General features: G+C 39.2%; 1 protein-coding gene across 1 annotated transcript in view; it reads right to left on the reverse strand.

The window, feature by feature from the left end:
* Nucleotides 1-1,918: 1,918 nt before the first annotated feature.
* LOC126482364 (ubiquitin carboxyl-terminal hydrolase isozyme L5) overlaps nucleotides 1,919-18,691 on the reverse strand; it is an 86,002-nt gene continuing 69,229 nt past the window's right edge. The window contains exons 5-7 of the mRNA XM_050106448.1: nucleotides 12,929-13,126; nucleotides 11,676-11,775; nucleotides 1,919-2,214 (exon numbers count right to left, since the gene is read on the reverse strand). Of these exons, the coding sequence (XP_049962405.1) occupies nucleotides 1,969-2,214; nucleotides 11,676-11,775; nucleotides 12,929-13,126 (544 nt within the window). The 3' untranslated portion in view covers nucleotides 1,919-1,968. The remainder of the gene's footprint in view (nucleotides 2,215-11,675; nucleotides 11,776-12,928; nucleotides 13,127-18,691) is intronic.

Raw genomic sequence — 18,691 nt, forward strand, 5'->3', positions numbered from 1 at the left:
AGGGCTTTGTTCAAATACCTTAATGTAAATGTAACGCACCCTAACAAACTATCAACTGTGGGGGTTATTCAAAAAGTAAGGTTGATTTCTTATAAAACATAAACATCACAGATTTCAAAAAACTGTTTTTATTTAATTTTTTACATGTTTCTCTACATAGCTTCCTTATTTCTTTAAACATTTGTAATAATGTTTTACCAGTTTCTGCACCCGAGTTGTAAATGTCTGCTGCCTGTGAGGAAAACCAGTCCTCAACTGCTTCTTCCACCTCATCACCTGTTGCAAAATACTTGGCACCAAGAAACTCCTTTCGGTAACGGAAGAAGAGAAAACCGCTCAGTGCAAAGTCTGGTCTGTATGATGGGTGGATGATCTGTTCCCATCCAAAAGATCTGTTCAGATTTTGGGTGTGAATGGCAGTACGGTATCTGGAACTGCCATGCAACAACAGAACTCCAGACGTCAGGAGGCCACATGACTTATTCTGTATAACATCTTGAAGCTTAGTTGGGGTAGTGCAGTAAGTGGCTGCATTTGCTGTTGTCGCTTACTGCATACATTCAATTAACAAGATATGGTGTTGCTTGGCCTTGACTTTGGTGATGTCATGTGATGCCATTCCACTGACTGATATTTAGACTCTGGGGTCATGTTAGAAACCCACATATCGTCCCCATAGCAATGTTCTCTGAAAATTGATCACATTCCTTACAACGCCAGACACCCCCCGCCCCCCTTCCACAAAGAGAGAGAGAGAGAGAGAGAGAGAGAGAGAGAGAGAGAGCACAAGCTATTCTTTCCATTTCTTGTTTCTCAGTAATTAGCCTAGAAACCCAATATGTGCAAAATTGCAACTCTTATGAGTCAATTTGTGCAAAGTTGTTTGACCCACATTCGGTGATTCCACTGTTGAAGTGAATCATTGGTCTTCATGGATCTTTCCGTCCATGGCTTTGACCAAACCTTTTGAGATCACTGATGGTTATCCTGATCACAGTTCGTTGTGGGCATTTTTCCATCTGTCCTTGAAAACTCTCACCCACTTACGTGCTTTGCTGTCACTCATGGCACTGGGTTCATACATTTCACTATCTGTTGTATTGACACTGCTGCAACTTTCCTTGCCGTAACAAACAAAATCACTGACCATATTTCACAGTTGGTAGACCCATCAAACAGTTTTAGCTGACACAATAATCAGCACACTGTGACAATACCAACGCAAATGCAAATGGCGTTGTCTGACGAGCAAGGTATGCCAGGAGTCTGTGCACATGCGTTTCAGTGTTCATGGGACATTCGATTAGCTATAGTGATTTGGACCTTACTTTCTGAATAACACTCATATATTGTGAGGGAGTGTGTACGCTGAGCACACAAAGGGTAAGGAATGTCTCTTTCGAAACTACACCAGTGGCTCTGAACTTGACTCATCAGCTGTACAATACATTATGAATATTTTAGTCTATTAATTATCTGTTGGTAGCATACTTAACCTTCATCTTATTTTCCACGTGCCATCTAAATATTCTTTTACTCTTTGATATTTGTGTTATGTCCTTGTCATGCATGTCATATGATAAATAAATATCTCTCTAACCATGTATTCAGAGTAAGTGTCAACAATTTAAAAGGATCTGTATTTTAAAATGTTCCTCCTTATCATCTCTCTGACTGCACATGAAGGCATTTTGGGTGCAAAACCAAATAAAAGAGCCACTTTCTATTTGAAATTTTCAGCTTTTGTTTCCTAATTTATATCTTGATAAACTTTGATGTTAAGTATAAAAACATAATAGTGACATTATTTTACATAGGACTTCCAAGATGCAACTGCAGTAAATTACACTTATGATTAAATGGTACTTGCATGATTAAAAATTCGTAAAAATGTTGAAATGAAATGATGACAGAAATGTGAGGTTTTACAGTAAATTATATTTATTTATTTTGTAAATAATACAAGTGTTAAGTTTTCACTTCCTCTCGTTTGCTTTCTTTTTCTAAAGCCCTTTCCTTTGCCTTTTCGTATAGTGGCAGCAACTGTCCCTCTTTTGCTAGTATCTTTAATATTTCAACAATTAAAGGCAAATAATTATGCTTTCTTCTAATATTCTCAGCCTGATATCTTTTTATTTTGGCTTCTTCCTCTTCTATGAGCACTTTTAATCTTGCAATTTCACTCTGTTGAGCATCAGTTTCCATTCCATTCTCCTGCAGAAAAGAAGGTTTACAGATTACATATAAAAATTATATTGTAATGTGCTATTATACCCTCTTTAGAAACCAAATACTCTATTGTTTATTTATGAACCACAAAGTACTGTGTAACAGTCCCACACACAACACAGTTTTTAATATAAGACAGCTTTTACCTGTCAAATTTCACTAGCTTCTCTCACACAGCAACAAAAAAAATTGTAAGTTACTTCATGCCGTGTCTTTGCTTTTAATATAGTTTATTCAACCAAATAAAATGTTCTTGGGCCTCCAGTCATATCAAGTGTCTAAAACACTAGTCAAGTGGAACAATCACTGATGGTATACCCCATCAATCCAAAAAGTTCCAAGACTGGATTAATAAAAAAATAATGAATGGTTGAGATGGTAATTTTAGCACTTCGCTTCAGGTATTCTACATTGTGTTCACCCCTCCACTCCACTCAAGTACAACACACAGGCCATTCATTCAACCATGTGAAACTGTCAGAAAAATCCTTCTTCAGATGCTGCTCAACTCGCACGTCACATTGGCTTGAATGTCAGTTATGTTGCCAAAGTATTGATGTTTCATGTGAATTTCTCACTTTGTCGTTTTGTTATAGGTTCATATTGGTAACACGAAGTCTCATCACCCTTGATGAGGACAGAAACATAAATATCAGTAAAACTAAGGACAGTCAGTCCTAGCGTAGAGTTGCTGCCAGAAGGTGCAGGAAGGGTCAATACAAAAGAAAGAAGGATATTATTCTACAACAGGAAGAAAAAAAAACAACAAAATGTAACACCCAAGAAACTAAGCAATCAGCAAATGAAGGTTAATGTAACTGAAATAACAATCACATCAATTGTGAAAGCAGGTGCACAACTAACTTTAGTTTCTGCAGACTTATTTTGCAGGATAAATTAAAACTGGAAAATATTAACATTGGCTATCACTGCGTAAAACTGAGAGGAACTGTTGGATGGAATGCCTTCAAAGCTACAAGGTGTTTGGAGATTTCTTCGCCGACTGTATTGCAGGGATTCATTATTTTCCAGGGGAAGGAACCAAGGATCAATTTCTCTGCAGGCAAGTTAACAAGGTGTTTTGAAGGAGATTTTACTGAGGTTGATTCATTAAGATCCGATATCACGAGCGGAATGCCCTGTGATCGAATAAAAATGTAGTAAACTTATCAGATTATTTACATACCACTTACAAGCAAGAGATGAATAGAAGACTCACTAAAATGCGGAAGTGCTATGTCGTCGACACACACACACACACACACACACACACACACACACACACACACACACACACAAAAAGGTACAGTCTGCTTTGCTACCTTTCAGAATGGAATTCCTTTCTCACACTGTAGGAGAAACAAACTCTCTCTCTCTCTCTCTCTCTCTCTCTCGGGGTGTGTGTGTGTGTGTGTGTGTGTGTGTGTGTGTGTGTGTGTGTGTGTGTCCCTTTCTCCGACAGCTTGAAAAAGGAACTTCATTCTGAAAGCCAGCAAAGCAAAGCTCTTTACCTTTTGTTTGAGGATCTGTCAACGAAGCAGCTTTTCTGCCTTTCAGTATTCCAGATTTGATAATGTGTCAGTTGAAGGTTTCTCATTATGTATAAAATGTATGAAGAGCAACTCACTGGTAGTAAAGGCCACAGTGATGTCATACTTTTTAAATAAATTGGCTATACAATACGAAATGTTACCTAGAAATGGAATTTAGAGTATTTCTTAACAGGAAAGTCATTTTTAAGAAGTGTAGAAAAATTTATAGTGTTGTTTGTTTTATCATTATAAAGTTTTTGTACGAGGTTTGCTTCATATCCATTACTGACTGCTATGTACTTAAGTTATTATGTTCTGTAGCTATAGCGGAAGGGGTTAGAGGCACCCCAGTGATATGTGGGTGGCAAGAAAAAGCACGAATGATGATGTCTGTTGGGGTAGGTTTCCGGTAAATATAAAAAATAATTTTACCATGTACTGAACATAGTTCCAGGTCCAGAAAACTCAGTCCATCTCCTTTTCATGCCATGATGGTGTCATCAACGTACCATATGTAGAAAGAAATGCTATTGGCTAGATTGGGGGGGGGGGGGGGGGGAACCTTTTCAAAATTATTAATGAAGGTGTCAGCTAGAAATCCATCGCAGCCTTCATTTTGTTGATACAGCCGACCACTGAAACTGAAGTAGGCCTAGATGTACTGTAAAATGATTCTCAAAAATCTGATAACTACATTCTTAGTGATGCTAAAAAATCTGATAACTATATTCTTAGTGATGCTCTAGCACATGGTGCAATTTCTTATCATATCGACGAGGTGCATTCAAGTTCTAAGGCCTCCGATTTTTTTTCTAATTAACTACTCACCCGAAATCGGTGAAACTGGCGTTACTTCTCGACGTAATCGCCCTGCAGACGTACACATTTTTCACAGCGCTGACGCCATGATTCCATGGCAGCGGCGAAGGCTTCTTTAGGAGTCTGTTTTGACCACTGGAAAATCGCTGAGGCAATAGCAGCATGGCTGGTGAATGTGTGGCCACGGAGTGTGTCTTTCATTGTTGGAAAAAGCCAAAAGTCACTAGGAGCCAGGTCAGGTGAGTAGGGAGCATGAGGAATCACTTCAAAGTTGTTATCACGAAGAAACTGTTGTGTAACGTTAGCTCGATGAGCGGGTGCGTTGTCTTGGTGAAACAGCACACGCGCAGCCCTTCCCGGACGTTTTTGTTGCAGTGCAGGAAGGAATTTGTTCTTCAAAACATTTTCGTAGGATGCACCTGTTACCGTAGTGCCCTTTGGAACGCAATGGGTAAGGATTATGCCCTCGCTGTCCCATAACATGGACACCATCATTTTTTCAGCACTGGCATTTACCCGAAATTTTTTTGCCGGCAGTGAATCTGTGTGCTTCCATTGAGCTTTGTTTCTGGATTGAAAAATGGCATCCACGTCTCATCCAGTCACAACCGACGAAAAGAAAGTCCCATTCATGCTGTCGTTGCGCGTCAACATTGCTTGGCAACATGCCACACGGGCAGCCGTGTGGTCGCCCGTCAGCATTCGTGGCACCCACCTGGGTGACACTTTTCGCATTTTCAGGTCGTCATGCAGGATTGTGTGCACAGAACCCACAGAAATGCCACCTCTGGAGGCGATCTGTTCAACAGTCATTCAGCGATCCCCCAAAACAATTCTCTCCACTTTCTCGATCATGTCGTCAGACCGGCTTGGGCGAGCCCGAGGTTGTTTCGGTTTGTTGTCACACGATGTTCTGCCTTCATTAAACTGTCGCACCCACGAACGCACTTTCGACACATTCATAACTCCATCACCACATGTCTCCTTCAACTGTCGATGAATTTCAATTGGTTTCACACCACGCAAATTCAGAAAACGAATGATTGCACGCTGTTCAAGTAAGGAAAACGTCACCATTTTAAGTATGTAAAACATTTCTCATTCTCGCCGATGGCGGTAAAATTCCATCTGCCGTACGGTGCTGCCATCTCTGGGACGTATTGACAATGAACGCGGCCTCATTTTAAAACAATGCGCATGTTTCTATCTCTTTCCAGTCCGGAGAAAAAAAATTGGAGGCCTTAGAACTTGAATGCACCTCGCACTGCAGTTTTTTTTCCTGGGCTTTTTAAAATGTGGGAGGTTTGAAAAGGATACACTGCATATATAGTGAGGCACAGGCAGGGTTGACAAATGAAACTGTCCATTACTTTCACCAGCATTTCAAGTTGAACTGCAGGAATCTTTTCACAGGTTCAGTCACCTCCAAATCTCTAAGTTAGGAATAGGTGATGCAAACACTCGGCTCTTGAGATACCCCACGAAAAGAAATATCAAGCAGTCACATTTAGGGATCTGGCTGGCCTCACTATGCACTCAAAACACGACATTATTCTGTCCACGAACACTATACGTAACATGGCCATTATCTCGAACGGCATGCCAAATTCCAACGGGCGAACAGCAGTTTGCCATTGTGGTTCTTTAAATAGAGCAGCCACCAGATACTACTCAACTGTTCCATAATTTTTGTGTAACTTAAAGCAATTTTAACATTTTTTAAATGTTCGGATAATAAGTTGCCATCTCTTTAATCTAAGAATAGATTATCAATGCAGCTAGCCGCTATCTCTGTGTAATGTCTTGTCTGTATAGACGTGTATCTGTTGTCTTTAAGATCCCTTCACCTTCCCACAAGCCTATACAGTAAAGTAAGGCCCTCCCAGTTCTTGGCTGATCTGTGATAAGACAGGCGAAAAATTAGACTAATGGAGGATTATTGGTATTATCTCTATTTTTCATTCGCTCTCTCTCTTTCTCTCCTTTATCTGTGTACAGTTTTTAATATAATATTTCATTACGTGAAATCAGCCAAATAGAATCTTTGGTGGAGTCCTTCGTCTTGGTGATCAGCGGCTGGCTTGCTGTAAGAGATCTTTACATTTATTATAACTGTTAAACACTGCAGTCAGTCGGGAGAATCAATCGTTTGGACAATTTGTTCCTTTTACGAAAGATTGCGAATTCCAGATATGTACGAAGCCTTTTTGGACGATTTAACATAGACTCAGTGATTGCAGGCTCTCTTCGACACAGCTGAAACTTCCCCACTAATTACAGGGCCAACGTGATCAACAAATGATTCAGAAAAAATTCATTCGTTCATTCACTCCAGAACAAAAAAGTCACAAACCTTATTTATGGAGGAAATTGTGTATTAAATCCATCTCCATTACATGTCCAGATCTCCGGTGATACCATGCCTTAATTATTTTCCTTTTACAATCTCTTTCTCTTCAAAACCACTAGCGCCACAAATGTTAATTGGCTCGCTTTAGCGAGAAGAAAAGCAGAGTATATATCTCTCAGAAACACGTCAATCCCTCAACAGATACTCCAGAAGACTCCAGAAGCTGTCCTAGTTACCACTCTAACAACCATGGAGAATGCATATATGCATCTCTGTTATTTCAAAGAATAAACGCACTAGAAAATACTTCGGCGTCGACGAGCTGTCGCCACATATATTACGAGAAAATCAGATCAGATGACTTTTCCAAAGTGAATGAATGTGGATGGTTTGATTGAAAATGATTAATCGGTGCGTGGTAGAGGGTATTTGCTGTGGGGACATTACACAATGATTAACTAATACTTAATATATTATGAATTTCCTTCTTGTTAGAATAGTAAATGAAGCAAGAGGTCAACAAAAAATTACTGGTGAATAACTCTGCTCATTCTAAAGTAGATGAAAACAAAACTAATATTCACTCCAAAATCAGACATACCTTTTTTTTTTGCAGGACAGAATATACATATACAATATGCAGTTTACAAAATGAATTATATTCTAGAGCTTAGAAAAACAAATCTTCTATGCATAAGCTCTTGCTGAACCTGGAAATTACATCTTTACCACCATAAGCGAGAATTATGTGCCACGGCATCAGAAATCTTCACTATTGTTACTAGAATGTAATATCAATAGACCATGATAGCAATGACGCACTGTGTGTCAAACTGGACACACTTCACATTGCAATCACTGTTGACCTGAAACGCGGCAGTATGAGAAAAGCTGGCGAAGAGGTAGTCTGCACCGAAATTAGTAAAATGAAACGAATCCTGACTATGCAATTCTGATCTACACAACAAGCACATTCAAATATCGATCCATGTGTGACAAATTTTTATGTGCACATTACACTTCATTGCAGTCAACCACACCATGGGGCATGGAGCCAATGGACCCACGCATAATAATGAAGATTCTCAAGGTCAGCAAATGTCCTGAGGATGACTGTGACTGAGCTACAAATACCATAATAATTCAATGCACTTCATCTTTCCCTAAGTGGCTCCATAACTGATTTTTTTTCTGAAGCAGTATCTCAAGAGAGATCTGTAACAAATTGTTTCAGTACATTTCTTTCTGTCAAACTAACAAGACTATTCTATTGAGAGTCTCAAGAGTTCACAGAGTCTTTCAGAATTTTCTGAGAATTCCGGGTTTTCCAGGCAATAATGGTGGCAGCATCTGTAGCTGGAAAGAGATGTTTGTAGCACCTAGACTAATATAGGATGTTATGTTTGGCAGAGACATTGGTCATCTTCTGCTAGGTCACTAAGTACTGGTCACAAAAATAATGATGATCAATATGAGTTACTTCTGTTAGAAACCTGGTCCACTGAGCCATAATACTGCTACACACAACCTACACCCGCTGTCTACGTATGTTGCAGTCTCATACATGCAGCATGAATTCCACTCCTGGATGTAGACTGTTGCTACATTAGTGGTCCTCTGGTAATAACATGTACTATAGCACCCCAGTAAAATAGCATCAGAAAATTTTCATTTGTCTCAAAGACATTAAGCCTTTGACTGCTTCAGAAATGGAGCTACTAGTCACGTTAAAGAGAACTGTGTTGTTGCCTATTATGATTATCAACACTGAGGGACCCTAACAAGTTCAGTGTTACCTGAAACCCGTCTTGATCCCACATTAAATATTTCTATAGTGCTAGTAGAGACATTTCCACTCATGTTTATTCACTTCCATGGCCAAATTAATGCTGAGACTGTCATAAAAGTCTTTTGTGGCTATTAAAATTATGTAGCCTGGAAAAGTTACACAGAGAGTATGAAGAACAAGTATTAGAAACATATAAAGCTATTTCCAAATCCTTTAACAGCAGTCACAAGGCACAGGAACCAACTTGCACTCATGCATAAATGGGGAGAAAATAAAGCTAGGGAAAAATGTATCAAACGGAGATCGTCATAGAACGCAGGATGTAAACAGATACAGGGCATAAAAGGAAGGCTGTGAAACGGAAAGGAAAAAGACAGAATACCATTTTTACTCTACTATGAGATTTCCCTCCAAATATTATCTGAAAAATACAGTTCATCTTAAATTCACAGATATAGCTTAATATACCAGTCATCTTACTTTAACAGACAAGGGGTGGGGGGAGGATGCACTGACACCAGCATGGCTGAATGTGGGGAGTGTACTGGCAAGGGGACTGCAAATACTGTCATGTTGCCAACCATGGCAATGCATCCCAGGTACCTTGTGTTTTATGAACAACTACTGTGTTTTTTAAGTTCAGTTCTCCTGATCTAAATGTAGTCGGGACTGAACTGGCCTTACAAAAAGACAAATACTCAACAATAATGTACATTTCTACAGGAGATAAATCATTCCAACGTAAATATGTTCACACAGAATGCCCAAAATTCAGCATAATAAATGAATCCTGAAGTTCAACAATGGCACTAAAGTGGCAACTGCTTTACAGCAATGTTGATTTCTAGGTTGGCAACAAATGATAAAATGTACGGTCAGACTGGAGTGGTCACGTTTCTGCCAGTTCATCGCTGAGAGGATAATACTGTTGTTATTCGGTTGTCTTAATCTGTAGGTTGCAAGTTACAGCTGTGACTGTTGAGAAACCTACATTTACTATTCAAGAAATTATCCAAATAAAGCTGCTGGAGATGAAGCGAATATTTCCATCAATTTTTTTACGTAGATATTGACTCAGCTTGTCAATTTAATTAGTTAAAAACAAAAATTTCTCAACAGGCATCCTTTGTAGTAGTAGTAGTAGTAGTAGTAGTAGTAGCATAGCGGTTCTGAGGTACCCGGTATCAACTCATGCTGAAACACCTGTATTATAGCACATAATGTAGTCTCCACAGTTGGCAATGCAGGTGGTGACTCTGGCCTGCAGCTGATCGTACAGATAGCAAATACTATCCTGGGAAACGTTATGCCACACCTGCTCATCCTGTTCATGTAGTTTGCAAGAGCTGTTGGTGGACGAGTCGCTTCTGGTCCCATCATATACCACTTGTGCTTGATTGGAGTCAAGTCCAGAGATGGAGCTGGCTAAGGAAGTTGCCGCACATCAAGCAGACAGAGCATATTGAGCTTCATGGGCAGTGTGCAGAAAAGCATTATCCTGTTGGAACCATCACCTTCTTGGTGCACGAATGGCAAAAGAGTGGGTCTAACAACATTCTGCACGTACTGAGTGCTGGCTAGCATACTCTCCACTAACTGGCTAGGATACATCCAGAAATACCAAAGTGAACGAGAGTTGTAGCTTATCGCAAACCACACCACAATGTCCACGGTGGAGCCAGTGTGTCTTGGATGAATGCACTCTATGTGACAGTGCTCACCAAGCGTATGTCATACACACAGAGGACCACAGTGTGCCATTTCTTCTTCCAAGTGATCCTCTGACAGCACCAGACGACCTGTGCGTGCTTGCAGTCCCATTGCTAATAACAGGTTCGCAGCACCTCATGTTGGCATGTATGGGCTCATAAGCCTTCTTATCTGTGCTCTGGTAGCTGTATGATCTACCACTGCTGTCCTGGCAAGCATTCGTGCTGTGTAAACATCCAGAACATTGTCTAGGGTTGTGAGAATGTTCAGCATCGGTACACAACTGATGCAGTGTCCAACCTATGCGGCAATTTTCCGAAAGGACCATCCAGCCACTCTGAAGGCCACAATTTGACACTTTTCAAACTTGCTCAATTGTCTACAGTAAGCATGAGTACATCCCCGTGGCATGCTTGCTTCACATGTTTGCACCACACTGAGCCTTCTGATTGTGAGCATTCCCTATTAAAGGGTAGACACAGATGGGCACTCGGGTAGCTATGCCACTATGCCAACAAAGTCGTCTTTCCACATCCACTAACCCCCCCAGCAACGAGTATGAGAGTCTCACCAGCTTCCAAAGACCTACTGGGTCATGAAATTGCCTCAATTTCAAAATGTTAGTGTACAACACACAATTAATTTAGTTTCAAATGCATATGTTTGAAAATAGTGTCATTTAATAAAATATTTCAAACAACATCCATTAGAACATAAAATACAGTAACTGCGATAATTCAAATGAATGTATGTATAAATTAAGTATCCATTCTCAAAATGTGCAAAATTTAAATATTTAATGACTATAGACAGAATTTATACATACATGAGATTTCATATGGGGGTGTTTGTCTAATAACAACATTTCAATTGGACACTTATGTTACATGGAACTCACTTCACTTTAAAACTTTACACACAGGATGGGTAATTCATAGACTGCAATACGTTTACTAGTTTTGTACAGCCATATGGGTTCCACTTATACACATATCTAACTGAAACACGTACCCAGTGATACAGCAGTAGCTTTAGCCACAGCTAAAGTAGTCTTGTCAACATTTGAAAAAGCAAGTCACTGGACTTCAACACTTTAGAAAGTAACTGCTGTTTTTTGTATCATTTTTATGTGGCTTCTTGGCTACTTCAAATGGTATATTTAGTGTCCAGTTAACAATTTCATATCACTATTTTAAGAAAAAAATTTTTGGCTCCTCATATATTCTTAATATTACATTCTGCTTACCTCCACCTGTTTTTGTATCTCTTGAATTTTCCTCTCATATATCATCCTTCTGTCTGATACAATTGCCATAAGGTTAAAATGAATCTCTCCTTCACTGTACCTGAAATTAAATGGAGCATTGTACAGATTACACCATCGGCAGGAAATTCAGAACTGACAGAAAAGACAATAAGGAAGATTCCATGTCACCAAAACTATTCTCTGCTGCCATAAGAGGACGTTTTCAGATAACTGAAACTGAAAAGTGAGGAAGGAATACATGTTAATGGAATATATGTGAAACACTTGTTTGCTGAAACATTGTACTCGCCACGGCACAAATACACAAGTGGAATTTAACAGAACAAGTTTGAAAATAGCTTCAAAAATCGATTACAATTGGACATTCTTAGTCTTATGAATAGCCGAAGATTTGAAAATTAAACAATGTAAAGTAACACAATGAAGTGTCAATGAAGCAGTAGATGAGTTTTTATATTTAGGTGCATTGAAAGAGGGGAAAGAAGGAAGATTAAGGTTCACTGTCTCATCAATGAGATGGTCACTGTGGATTGAGCACAAGCTTGGACTAAGGATGGATGGGAAGCACATTAAGTGATTTTGGAAAAACATAGACAACCCACATCTGAACAGCTGGACAGTATTTTTCACTGTTCTTTGGGTAAATCAAATTGGGTTTCCAAGTTCTATCTGCCTGAGAAAGGAAAGCTCATGACCTGTTTGTATCACAGCTAAGGGTTGCTCAACAAGCATCTACAGGTTCTCAGACACACTAGGGGAGGGGGGATGGGGAGGGAGGGGGGGGGGGGGGGAGATGCATAACAAAGCAGACTAGAGTGGAATATTTAACTAGGCGCAAGGTGATAATGAAATGAAGAGGGACGGAGATCCCAAGAAATAACTAGATGACGATAAAACAGGAGGCTGATAGATGACTTTAAAAAAGTAGCAGTATCAACATGAATGTCTTAGCCAAACGCTACAATGCATGGGAAAGTATAGAGAAGGTCTTTATCAAGCAGTGGATGCCAAATGGTTGATAATGATCAGCTTTCCGGAAAACTGCAGAAATATTTCAAGTTTAACAAGAAATAAACATACGATTTTTAAGCTGCAACAACACATTTTTGTTTAATATGCAACACCCTAAAAACCACTGATGGTGCTTCAGAATTAGAAACACATATGCAAGAAAATAAAAACTTATCGCCAATAAACAAATGACGTTTTAAATAAGAATAGATACTACTTACTTTTTAATTCTTTTTTCAATTATAGGTCGCACTACGTCCAGCCAATCAGCATCAGAGGCCACAGGTCCCAGATCTATGGGACCTTCCTTCAAGCCATCTAGTTCATACAGACGGCCTTCTATTGGCACATATCCCACAAAATGATAGACCTCATCATTCTTGGACGCAAGTTTTGATTCATATTCAAACAGAGTTTGCCTGTAAAATATTTTATATTCTACGAATCACTGAAGTAATTAAAAAAGGCAAAGGCTAAAAGTAATAATTTATTTGCACTTTAGCTCCTAAGGCACTAAACTGCTGAGGTCATCAGCCCCTAGACTTACACACAAACTTATACTAACAACAACAACTACTACTACTACTACCTACTACGGGTCACATCATTCAAGATTAATATTTGCGATGGTTGCTTGCTTATGTCAACTGCAAAATTTCTTGAGTACAACTATCAGTGAAAACAGCTCGTGAAAGACAGTGGTGCCAGGTTTTGTAAGTTATGAGAATTTGTTCTTTCTTTTAAAAAATAACACATATATTTGCACGCATGGGGGAGGGGAATCAATTGTCAGAATAGACTACCAGGGTGTATACGGGGGAGAGGAAAGATCCTGGATTTTTCCTGGATTTCCTGGTTAAAAATACACATACCGGGTGAAAATACACTTTTTCCGATATACTTTCCCTCGGACCTGTAAAACCTATCAATCCTTTGAATGGTAAAGGTTTTTATATACCGGTGTAGAACAAACCAGCACTTTAGGAAGAAAGGGCATCATGTGTTTTCGAACGATCTTTGATGCAGCAACATGTACACAGCATATTTTCTTATTATGAAAGTACAACAGGGGGGGGGGGGAAATCCCAGATTTTTCCCGGTTAAAAATACACTTTCTCCAGGATGAAAGAACATTTTTTCCATGTTAAGTAACAGTATACTTTTTCTCGAAACTGTAAAACTTACCAATCCTTTCAATGGTTGTGGTTTTATACACCGGTGTAGAATTTCCCGGCACTTTAGAAAACAAAACTCACGGAAACAACAGGTTTTAGAAAGATGTCCGATGTGCAGCAACATGTACACTACATATTTTCGTATTACAAAAATATAAATTCGAATTCCACCAAACACTGCATGTTACTTTCCGAAGGATTGAAATCTAGATTGCGATGCGCTTTTGTAAGCCAGTTGTAGCTCATATCAAGCGATCTCGCCAGCCGATATTCAGATCATAGGACACGTGATGTAGTCAGCCATTAGCAACATCACTGTAAAGTAGCGCGAACACACAAATAGGAAAAGATAATGGTTTAAATTAATATACATATATACATAGTGTTGCTAGAAGAAAAGAAAAGCTTTTACGTTCAATATTGGTCACTAAGATTAATAAGCTGCCAGAGAAGCTAAGCTTAAACACATAATGATAATTTTTGCGCGTGTTACAATTTAAAGATACATCACAAAAATGTGCCAGTAAATTTTTTAACAACATAAATGTCTGATCTTCTGGGCTTGAAATTTTCTAAATGGTCACCCTCAAAGATTTGATTTTTTAATGAGAGTCAAATGCTCTGTGATTTAAGAAATTCATCAGACATTCGCGAACACAGAGTTCATCTAGCGTAAAAGGAAATTTACTTTGAAAGTAATGCTTTCCAAACAACCATTCGCAATATTTCCCCGCAACCTGTTAGAAATAGAATCGTTTCAGCAGTTGCCAGAGCGCGCAAAATAACAGGTGTCGCAGCGCTTGCGCAGCTACAATGACGCAGGAAGCCCATACGTTCGTATGTGTAAAACATTAAAAGATCTTACATTATGTCATAAAAGAAACAAGACATTAGAGGACATTCCAAGAGCATGGGAATTTTGTGAACTATACTAAAATGCATCATTCAGCTTAAAGTGCACATTCGTATGTCCAGATTCAGATGTGAATTTTCTTGGAGTACCTGTACTGTATTATCTCATGTTTGGTTCTTTATTAAGGCATAATGCCACGCATGCTAGAAGATGAAAACGTGAACTTGAGATGCAGCTAACAGTATAAACAAGCCGATAGTGTGGAATTAAACACTTCGTTTCCAATAAATTGACTGCCTCAGTGGAAAAGATTAATAAAAGTCAAATTTCTTTAACAAACTGACAAAAATAACTTCATTGCTCTGCAAGGCGACCAACACTTGACTGTCAGAAAGGTGGAAACAAAATAAAATATGAAACTAATTACATATTTTAGCCTTCCGTAATGATGTGAATGTATTTTAATTCACTTGTTAGCTCCCAGCCACAGAACCCGTTTCGTTTTCATTTGAAGTGAGAGCAATAAACGAAGAGGAAACAGCAAAATCACTTAACGTAAACATGGGTCACGTGGAGACTACCACCTCCCACTACAACTCAGACTGCTCTGTAAATCAGATCCAGATCTAGGATATTTCCGAACTGGGGCAATATTAGATAGTGGCACTCCTCCCCTCCCTTGAGCATTTGAGGTAGGACGCCAAAAATTTAAAAATCAACTTTTCAAAAATATCTTCATTTTGTAGTACACATCTTTCTGAAGAGACTGATACAAAAAACATATCTATTTGAGGGAACGTAAGACATGTTATTTGGTCTTAAGTGTGGCAAAGTGCAGTGCCACGCCTCTCTATACAGCATTCTTCCATTGCACGTCTCTTATATTTCGCTCTGTGGAATTCAAACATGTAATATATTGTAATGGAATGGGTGCCACCAAACTATATTCATGGCAGTGGAAATTAAAATATGCTGTGGTGCCTCTCCTGGTCCCAGTCTGCCGGTTTGACATCCTGCTCCTCTTTAAAAAATCTCGGAATTAATACTGGTTGGAATTATTTGTAACAGGCAGAAAAAGAGGCTCTTCAGAAAATTTGCAGTCTTTACTGCCTATTAGCTAATAACTTGCTGATTTGTGTGACATAAAATTAAATATAGGATGCATAAAACGAGTAAAGACAAGAGACAAGCAAGACAGTATGTGTTTCTTCAATCATTAAGACCTAGCTTCTTTTCTCTGTAATATTGTCACAGCTTTATATGGCGTACTTTCCTTTCTGGGAAAGAATCTACTACCTCATCAAAGTTCGTCAACGTTTTGTTACATGAAAAAACGAAATGCCGTTGTCCAATGCGAGAAAAGCTGTTAATATAAATTGTACCCAAGACAGGTGTGGTTTCTCGATCTGATTACGTGTATTTTGTCACTGCTATATAAAACGAAGTAGGCCTGTCCAATATTGCAGCAGTTGTTACACACACCAAATAAACGAGACTCTTTTGGCACAAATGGTCATTTTTATAACACGACGGAATATAATTCGTGAAGTACCACTATCAAATGCCTATTAGGCCAACTACAAGCAAAAAGTTGTGTGTCAGGAGACAGTTTCACATTTCATTCATACTCACTAGCTTCTGAAGCATGAGATCGAAAAGTAGTAGTACTAAATTTTTGAATAAATTTCGAATCGTCATATTCTCCCGTAATTTGTGAGAGTCCCAGTTTTTTCTCCTTCCTCGTTCTAACAAACAATTTTATCACTAATTCTGTAACTACTCCTGTCAATGTCGAAACTTATTCTTTGATTAATTTCATCACAGGTTTAGTTATCCGGTTGGGCGTTATTACGTGCTCGTACAATGCGTTTTCCACACTACTCTCAGAATACAACTTCAGTGGCTGCTAGCCAGGGACTGTATAACTGGCCCTTAGCAGTGTAGCGGTCTGGCCAAAAATTTTCTGTCAGAATTCCATTTTCTTGGACACACGGAGGAGACAATACGCAATTTTTGTTGCCTGTTATTCCTGTTAGTCATTTTCTTCCACTCCGGTAGTCTGAATCTATGGAATTCGCTAGTAGTTATAACAACGCTGATCATTTGCAAACCCAGTCAACTACATAAACAGCGACTGGCATTCATACGTTCGGCTTTATTCCACTCGGCTCGTATAGATCCATCCCCATTTGTCTGCAGGAAAGTTTATTTCTAGATGCGGCGGGGATTCCCCTGGCAGAGTCATCAAGTGGACTATGCACGCATTCAAAAATCAACTTACGATTCTTTCAGAAATCGACTTAGAATTTGTTCAAAAATGTTCAAAAACCAACAGGGATGCGTTCAAAATCATATGAGAAATCGATAGACCAACGTGCGTTGGGTGCTAGGCACTTTGTGAAACAAGGTCTTTTTCCTCAATAATATGAATTTGGCCCCACTTGCCCCCTTAAATATATTACAGGTGAAAAGTAGCAAGTGTCCTAAAGCTTAGAAGCTAACATGTGCTGTTTCACATCTATTTTCTCTCTCACTCAGGCCAAGATCAAGGGGTGTGTTAAAGGATTTGTACCTTTCTGATGATACATGTTCCTTGTAACAATATTCCCCTACATAATCAAAAGGTTAAGATAATAAATGGCCAACAGTATTGGCCAATTCTATTCTAGAAATGCTAGATCTAGCCAAAGGACTCCAATTACAAGTGGGTTAGCTCTCGCAAAGGGGTTAGCAAATATAATACCTCAGGAAGGCAATAATCAGTTAAATTATATAACTGAAGGTGGAAGGGGTGTGGAGGTGGGGGGGGGGGGGGGGAGGGGGGGGGGGAAGGAACCAATGACATCAGTTTGAAGTACGATTGAGGTCTGCTAACATAGTTTCAAGAACCAGCTTCAAATAATGACTAAAATGAAGGTGCTTTATTTGCCACTACCAGTTTCGTATCAGTACAGATGCGTTTTCAGGTTTATATAATTACATTTCCATAATGTAGATGGACAACTGTGGAGTCCCAGCTTTCCGGAAGTTATCCATATTAAGAGTCAAACCACAATGGTGGGTCATCATAATAAAACTGAGTACATGCAAAGATGCTTGTCAATATGTACAAACCATGAGTACTAAACAAGCCAGGCCAGGTAACACACTGTACAAAGGATATTCTGAAAGTTTTGCAATATGACGTGACAATAAGTCGCAGGAGGTTGATTGTTGCTGTGTTTTGAGAATACTTCATACTTGCATTGTAGCAGCTGTGTCGAGTGTGTGGGCACAGCCATTCACTAGTAGGGCTAGTTTGAAGTGTTTGCTATGGTATTGTGGTCATGAAGTGGGATTCCGGCAGTTTTGCTGCATAACTTCACACACGGTTTAGACATAGACCATGTGCTTTGAAGAAATGACTTTTGCACTCAGTGATGTGTGTCTACTTCGTACAACTATATTCCGATAGTACAGAGGCTTCCATAGAGGAAATTTCACTCTGGAGGACACTGAAAGGGCAGGAAGGCCACGATCAACAGTTACAGAAGAAAACATTGACGCTGTGAGGAAAATGCTACAGACAAAGACAGGCGAGTGGCCTACAAGCAGATAGAGGACAATTTAGGGCTAAATGCACCAGCAATTCATTCAATTCTACATGATCATTTCCAAATTAAGGAACTTTGTTGTTTCTGGGTGCTGCACAGACTGATGGAAGAGCAGATGACGCGACGTGTGATTGGGTGCCGGGAGATGTTAAAGAAGTTTTCTAAGAGACATAATCAATATGTGAATAACATCCTGACACATGACAAGACTTGGCTGTACCATGAGGTGGCAACTAAGACTCAAAACAAAGTTTGCATCTTTGAAGATTACAACATACCCATAGCTGTCAGAATAACCTGATCAGTAAAGAAGAAAACGGTAGCTGTTTTTTCAAATCGAGTGGAATTGTGGAGCTTGTTGTT

Source organism: Schistocerca serialis, chromosome 5 (genome assembly GCF_023864345.2).
Source record: "Schistocerca serialis cubense isolate TAMUIC-IGC-003099 chromosome 5, iqSchSeri2.2, whole genome shotgun sequence".
Lineage (NCBI taxonomy): Eukaryota > Metazoa > Arthropoda > Insecta > Orthoptera > Acrididae > Schistocerca > Schistocerca serialis.